The sequence below is a fragment of the Trypanosoma conorhini genome, assembly GCF_003719485.1.
Source record: "Trypanosoma conorhini strain 025E chromosome Unknown Tco_14.4_contig_00804, whole genome shotgun sequence".
NCBI lineage: Eukaryota > Euglenozoa > Kinetoplastea > Trypanosomatida > Trypanosomatidae > Trypanosoma > Trypanosoma conorhini.
Genome location: NW_021704897.1, coordinates 1 through 6,934, shown reverse-complemented (window position 1 = coordinate 6,934; position 6,934 = coordinate 1). Strand labels below are relative to the sequence as shown.

Genomic DNA, 6,934 nt, shown 5'->3' with positions numbered 1-6,934 from the left:
CTGCTCGCGCACTGTCTGAGAGGGTGTTGCCACTTCGGCTCGGACGGCGCCTCCCTCCTTCCTCCTCCCTCCTCCCTTCTCCCGCCGTGCCCCCACCGCCTTGACAGTCGGCCGGAGCAGTGCCCTCAGGTAATGTGGTGTTTGCGTTCCCGTCAGCACTGCAGGTTCAAGAGGCACGAGATGCACTCCCCGGGCGACAGGGAGGAGAGCAGCGGAGGAGGACCCCCCTCCCCGCCTCCTGGCTCCCTCCTTGTGTACATTGCGCGACGTTGCTGATGCACAAACCGATATTCAGGTAAAGTATCTCATGAGCCACTGAATGAGACATCATCATGCACCACTCTGACAGACGTCCGGTGACTCCCCCTCCCTCCTCCTCCTCCTCCTCCTCCTCCTCCTCCTTTGTTGCTGTTGGTGTCTTTGTCGCCTCGCCTATCTGCGCGCCCTCTGTGATGCCACGACCGGACGTTATTGAAAAGCGTTTTTTTTTCTTCCTTTTTTTTTGTCGCTGTGTTTTTTTGTTCTCTTCTCTAATAGATTTGTTTGTAGGAGTTGTTTTGAGTTTTTAAAGCTTTTTCGTGGTTTTTTTTTTTTGAGATACTAAGGCGAACTGAATGTCAGCTGAGCAGCATTTGGTCTCTGATTTTACGGAGGGGTCCGGTTCTTGGCCGCCGGCTCCTCAGGGCTTTGACACACTTCTTGTGCATGGTGGTGTGCGGCCAGACCCTGTGACTGGGGCGGTGTTGACGCCAGTGTATCAAAGCACCACGTTTGTGCAGGAGTCTATTGAGCTCTACCAACGGCGAGGCTACAGTTACACTCGCTCTGCTAACCCGACGGTGTCGGCGTTGGAGAAACGACTTTGCGCCATAGAAAACGGCGTTTATGCTACGTTGTACAGCACCGGCATGTCAGCGACAACCACGGCTATTTCTTCTTTCATGAGTGCTGGTGATCATGCGATTGTTACGGATTGCAGTTACGGCGGAACGAACCGTGCCTGCCGTGTGTTTTTTTCGCGGCTTGGCATGGAGTTTACGTTCGTTGATATGCGCGACGTAAGAATGTTGAGGCCGCAATAAAGCCTAACACGAAGCTTGTGTTGTCTGAGACTCCCGCAAATCCCACCTTGACGCTCACGGACCTCCCCGAGCTTTCCAAACTTTGTAAGGCGAAGGGCCTGCTTCACGTTTGTGACAATACATTTGCGACCGCCTTTATTATGCGACCCCTCGATTTGGGCGCCGATGTGACACTTATCAGCACCACGAAGTTCGTGGACGGGCACAACATGACTGTTGGAGGTGCGCTTGTGACGAAGCGGAAGGATCTGGATGAAAAGGTGCGCCTCACACAGAATATTCTTGGCAATCAAATGTCTCCGTTTGTTGCGTACTTGCAGCTGCAGACGGTCAAAACACTCTCGTTGCGTGTGGCGAAGCAGAGCGAGAACGCGCAAAAAGTGGCAGAGTTCCTTGAGACCCATCGTGCTGTCGAGAAGGTGATGTACCCAGGCCTGAAGAGTTTCCCGCAGAAGGCGCTTGCCGACCGCCAACATGCCAATAACTGCCACGGCGGCATGTTGTGGTTTGAGGTGAGGGGTGGCACGGCGGCGGGACGGAAGCTCATGGATACGGTGCCGCGTCCTTGGTCACTCTGCGAAAACCTTGGTGCGACCGAGAGCATCATCACGTGTCCGGCCGTGATGACGCATGCAAACATGACAACGGAAGATCGTTTGAAGGTCGGAATCACCGATGGGTTCATTCGCGTCTCCTGCGGCATCGAAGAAGCAAAGGATCTAATTGATGCGCTCAAGACTGCGTTGGATGCGCTTTAAGAGCACCAAATTACTTCCTCTTTTTTATATACGTCTATTGATTTCGCCGTTCATTATTTTGTTAGTTTAATGTCTCTTTTCTTGGTTCATTCTCGGCGGCGGCGGGCTGACATGGTGCGATGGCGTGCGTCCTACGTTGCAGGGGGCGTGGGGGCGTATGCCTTATGCGCCTCGCTCCACCAGCTCCCTTCTCACTGTGGGCCGAGACATTCTTTTACATCACCTCTGGGTGGAGAAGGACGTGTGCCGCGTCCTCCTCCGAGGCGCGGGCAATCGAATTAATTGGGGAAAAGTGTGAAGGAAAAGCAAAGTGAATCTGTGTTGATTGAGTTGTTGTTGCTGTTTTTTTGTTTTTCTTTGTGTGTAGCTGCCCTCCTCTCTGGGTGATTTGCGGAGGCAAACGGCTCAATATATTTCGGACGCACTCACCCTGAAGGCGTGGCCACTGTAAAGGAAAAGGGAAAAGAGAAAAGCGTGTAGGATGCAGGTGTTAGCATGAAGCTTAGGGGGAAAAGGAAAAAGCATATATGAATATATATATATATATATGTTCTTGTAAAACACGTGCTTGTGTGTCTATGGGAATTTAAAAAAAATGAAATGAAATGAAATAAAATAATGCTAGCGAGGATGAGAAGGAGGGGGGGGGAAAGTGGGAACCGAAGAGTACTCGTTATTACTCTTTTGTTTGTTTTTGCCTGAGCCATTTTTTTTATTCTTATTTTTTCAGCTAACGTTGACCTGAGAGATAGTCATTGCCGAGTGTCTGGCTTCCTCCGTCGTGGTGTTGCCTGTTGTTGGTGGTTTCTCCGCTGCCATCCCATTTGCGATTCGCCTTCTTCCTCTCGTTGTTGTTTCTCCTCTTCCATGTTGTGTGCAGAGTCTAGTTGTCGGGCGAAGGCGTCAGGGCAAACTTCGCATCCCGCGTGTGTGTATCCCCCTTTCGCTCTTAGCGCCCAGCACCGCGAGGCTCTCCATCGCCCAGGCGTTGCGTTTTTTTTTCGTTGTGTGTGGTTTGTTTGCCTCCGCGGGAAGCTTGTGTTTGCTAGTCTCTTCGGCGCGCAGGAAAAGGAAGTGCAGGGCAGTGGAGGGATGGCGCCAAAGTCGCGTCCGCGGTCGAAGTCCAAGTTGAAGAAGGGGCCGCCGCCGCCACCGCCCGTGATTCTCTACGCCACTAACAAGGAGGACTTTGAAGCGGCCGTGCTGCAGTACAAGGGGGCGTGTCTGGTTGCCGTTGTGACGCCTTTCTGCAGTCGTTGCACGCGAACCGTCATGCCATACTTGGAGAAGTTGAATTCGGAGCGGCCGAGCTTGTTGTCGGCTCTGAACATTGTGGTGATTAACGCCAGCGATGAGTCGGTAGAGTTGTGTCGCTCACTGGAGCTTGTGGCCGTCCCCACCTTTTTCGCCTACTCCTACGGAAAGCAACTCACTGGCTTTTTAGGGGATAACGTGGAGAAGGCCCTTCTGCTTGCAAAGCTGGCGGCGCAGCAGGCAGAGGAAGATGCCAAGGAAGCAATGAAGGAGGAAGCAGCAGCAGTGGCGGCGGAAGCCGGAACGGCACCAGTAGCAGCCCCAGGAACAGCTGAAAGGTAGGCGGCTGCATCCTATGAGGGTCAACCACGACAGCCCAAGAGTCTTTAGCGGAAGGCAATAGCGTTTGTGCCGTGGCTGTGCTGCTGTCTGTTTTTGTTGGGGCGTGCGAACACGTTTTGGAGCAAAGACGAAGCAAAACAAAACAAAAAAGAAGCGAACGAAGTTTGTTTGCGTCTGTGCACGTGTAGTCTGCAAGTGGGTAGATGAATTGAATGATGTAACAAAAAGTTACTTGGGAGGCGCACAAGGCAGATATATACAATATTCCTCCGACGATGATAAGTCTGCTCCTCCTTGGGAGTTAAGCTCTCTATGTTGCGGTTTATGTATATTCGAGTATTTTTTTATGATTCCCTTCATTCGACTCTTTTATCTAAACTTCTTTTTTATTTTTCCTCTGCTTTCCCTCCTCTTGCCTGTTTGTGCTAGAGCAAAGCGTAGAATCTCTAGTGGGACTCTTCGCAAAGGAAGCGGGAGGTGGCCTCTTTTTTGGAACACCTCTGACGAGCTTGAATTGCCTGACTGGAGGAGGAAGTGCGCAAAGGAAGGGGGTTGGGCAGGGGCCAGGCCGCGACGGCGATAACAACAACAAGTGACAAGGAAGGTCGACTTTGGGGGAGGGGTGCAGTTGTTTCTCCCACCACCGGCACTTTTTGTTTCTTTGTTTGTTCTGTTGCGTCACGCTTCTGAGGGTGCGCCGTGGTGGGGTGTGTGTTGTGGTCCGCCGCGACAACACACTTGTAGTTGCGCCACAGCTTCACTCCCTACGTCCCAGTAGAATCAGGTAGAGAGCGAACGACGCTAATTTGCAACAAAAGGGGACGACTTTGCGTTGAAGGCCACATACAAGGAAGAAGAAGCAGAAGGCAGCCTTTTTCTGGTGTTTGTTTGTACACATTTTTTTTCTTTGGAGGGGGCTCGCTTGGGCGCCGTGCGTTGGTTTTTCCTCGGACCAACGCTCCCTTCTTCGCACTGCGTGTGTGTGTGCGTGTCGCTCTGCCTGCGTTTGTCGGTGCGCTGCGCGTGCATTCCTTTTAGCTGACGGCTGAAAAAGGCGTCAGGAATAGAGAAAGGAACGGGTTGGATACGGACCGGTACGCGGTAGAGTGAGGGGGATAAGGCTAGAGAGACTAGCTGAGGAAGAGACGGAGTACCGCAGCGAGCGAGGCGAAAGACCCCCCTCCCCCCCAAAGAAGAAGAGGGGTGCATCTCATTGTCCCTTGACGCTGCATTGAGACTATTCCTGCTGTTTTAGCTGCTGCTGCTGCTGCTGGTCGTGGTGGTGGCCTTGGGTGAGGGAGAGCTTCCGTGCGTGAGTGGTCTTTTGACGGAGCCCCGCGGGATTTTGACGCTTTAAATCCCGCATTTATCGTCGTACTCGTATCAGTGCGATTTATGACGATGACGATGAATTATCAGCAACGCAATGCGCAGGCAGTGAAGGTCATCCTCTCCGAGCTGTACGTCACCTGGAGCACTAGCGACGAGGGGGCGTCTGAGATCCAAAAGGCTCTTGAGGAAATACTAGGTGCAGCGCGCACGGCTAATAAAAACACTGGCCACGCGGAGGTCGACAGCGCACCATATCGCTACTCATTGAACCACGATGACGAGGATGACGAACTGCGGCCAGAGGAGCGGGTTGTGGAAGTGTACAGCTCGCACCACGCGGATCCCAACGTGGTGTCACAATCTCTATCGCCTAGACGTTCCGTCTCCCCACCAGCCTCACCGTCTGGGGAGTTACTTCACCGTTTCTCGGACGAGGGCCAAAAATCCCCAAGCCCTGCGCAAACACCACGATTTTTTGGCGTGGATGAGCTGGATTACCCACACCGCGCATACTCCCCTGGTGGCATGGGTTCGCCCTCACATGCCCAGAGCCCCTCTGGGCACGTGAGGCCCGTTGTGGACCCCATGGCACCTGTACCACACTTAAGTGGCAGCAGTAGTGGCACCGTCTCGCCGCCCGCAACGCATTCATTAGGAAGTCCATGTCTAGACACCACTGTCAACGCCGCAATGGTCTCAGGAGAGGTCTTTGCCGCCCTAGAAACGTCGCCAAACGGGAACGTGTCGCAATCGCAGCGCTTTGTACACTCTTCTGGGAACTTTGCCTCAATGCCCCCAGAGAATGTGCTGCGGGCGACGTATGATGACATCCCCACGTTTTATGGAAAGGCGGAAAAGGAAGGTGCACATCACACCATTCCAGAGGCTGAAGAGGAGAGCTTAAAAAGTTTCTTCGCCATGAAGGGGTCCGCACTAAATCGCAAAATACTATCGGGGTCTAGCTTACCCATTGACTCCACAAAAACAGTGCGTAAGGGTCAATTTAGTAAACTTTGTCAGGAGGTTTTTAACATCCCAACATGGATGAAGGATGCACTTTTTAGTCGTATTGCAGCTGCAGCAGGAAACTCTGAATCCGCCGCCCTCACCTACGAGCAGATATCGAGCTATTACTACAACGTACTTGGTCCCCTCACGGTGAATCGACGAATGTTTGAGCTCATCCGGGGTGATTCAAACAGTGCGTATTTAACACTACAAAACTTTAAGGACATGGTGCGGTATTTGGTTGACTCCCACCCTGGGCTTGAGTTTCTCAAACAACCAGAGTTTCAGGAGTACTACTGTCGTACCGTTGCTATACGAATTATGTACTCATTAGAACGGCAACAAAGCGGTAAAATCAGCTGGTTTGTGTTTGATCGTAGTGACCTTCCTGAGGTTATGCAGGAATTGGACGAAAAGGACGTAAATTTGGTGCTACAGTATTTCTCGTATGAGCATTTTTACGTTCTCTACTGCAAGTTCTGGGAGTTGGACACAGACCGGGATCAGCTTCTTGGGTTTGACGACTTGTGTAAGTACGGTCAAAATTCCGTTTGCCCCTCTGTCGTCAAGCGGGTAGTGGAAGGTGCGGGACGGCCTCTCTCATCCGGGAAGCCGGGGCAACTGGACTTTGAAGATTTTGTGTACTTTTGCCTGTCGGAGGAGGATAAAAATAATGGCCCGGCAGTGTATTACTGGTTCAAGGTGCTTGATGTGGATGGCGATGGCATCTTGAGCGGTTACGAGCTGTTTGAGTTTTACAGGGAAAACCATCAGCGTTTCTTGGAGTTTTCGGAGAACCCAGAAGGAGACTTGACGTATGGAGACATGATGTGTCAGATGCTGGACATGATGGGGTTTTTGTGTGCCCAGGACGGCCAGCTTGGCTTGACACTGAGCGACCTGCGCGCGTGTCCGACGCCGTCGAACTTCTTCAACATGGTGTTCAACGCTCAGAAGTTTATGCTCTTTGAGCACCGCGACCCCTTCGCAGAACATCAACAAAAGTTGAGGCCGGAGAAAACGGACTGGGATCGCTTTGCCCGTGCGGAGTATGACCGCATGGCAAGTGAGGCTCAGTGAGAGTAAATAACGCATGAGCCGAAAAAAAAAAGAGGGCGAGAGAGGTGAGTAAGAAGGCGAGCCGGTGGGGCGGGTGGT

At 52.3% G+C, this 6,934-nt stretch overlaps 4 protein-coding genes across 4 annotated transcripts, besides 9 other annotated features; all 4 read left to right on the top strand.

Annotated features, from left to right (window-relative positions):
• Positions 1–49: 49 nt before the first annotated feature.
• Positions 50–86: a microsatellite.
• A 283-nt stretch (positions 87–369) lies between these two features.
• Positions 370–402: a microsatellite.
• Positions 403–481: 79 nt separating this feature from the next.
• Positions 482–523: a sequence feature (GA-rich).
• A 91-nt stretch (positions 524–614) lies between these two features.
• Positions 615–1,082, top strand: Tco025E_08530 (cystathione gamma lyase; the record flags this gene model as incomplete). Its single annotated transcript, XM_029375377.1, has 1 exon — positions 615–1,082. One exon carries the CDS (start codon positions 615–617, stop codon positions 1,080–1,082), a length of 468 nt encoding a protein of 155 aa, XP_029224508.1.
• A 140-nt stretch (positions 1,083–1,222) lies between these two features.
• Positions 1,223–1,840, top strand: Tco025E_08529 (cystathione gamma lyase; the record flags this gene model as incomplete). Its single annotated transcript, XM_029375376.1, has 1 exon — positions 1,223–1,840. The coding sequence occupies one exon, from the start codon at positions 1,223–1,225 to the stop codon at positions 1,838–1,840; it is 618 nt and encodes a 205-aa protein (XP_029224507.1).
• A 319-nt stretch (positions 1,841–2,159) lies between these two features.
• Positions 2,160–2,203: a microsatellite.
• Positions 2,204–2,363: 160 nt separating this feature from the next.
• Positions 2,364–2,389: a microsatellite.
• A 33-nt stretch (positions 2,390–2,422) lies between these two features.
• Positions 2,423–2,457: a microsatellite.
• Positions 2,458–2,707: 250 nt separating this feature from the next.
• On the top strand, positions 2,708–3,436 carry Tco025E_08528 (uncharacterized protein; the record flags this gene model as incomplete). The annotated part of the gene is made up of 1 exon (XM_029375375.1): positions 2,708–3,436. One exon carries the CDS (start codon positions 2,708–2,710, stop codon positions 3,434–3,436), a length of 729 nt encoding a protein of 242 aa, XP_029224506.1.
• Positions 3,437–4,088: 652 nt separating this feature from the next.
• Positions 4,089–4,111: a microsatellite.
• Positions 4,112–4,409: 298 nt separating this feature from the next.
• Positions 4,410–4,462: a microsatellite.
• Positions 4,463–4,679: 217 nt separating this feature from the next.
• Positions 4,680–4,709: a microsatellite.
• Positions 4,710–4,831: 122 nt separating this feature from the next.
• On the top strand, positions 4,832–6,856 carry Tco025E_08527 (protein phosphatase 2 (formerly 2A), regulatory subunit B; the record flags this gene model as incomplete). The annotated part of the gene is made up of 1 exon (XM_029375374.1): positions 4,832–6,856. The coding sequence occupies one exon, from the start codon at positions 4,832–4,834 to the stop codon at positions 6,854–6,856; it is 2,025 nt and encodes a 674-aa protein (XP_029224505.1).
• Between the last annotated feature and the right edge of the window lie 78 nt (positions 6,857–6,934).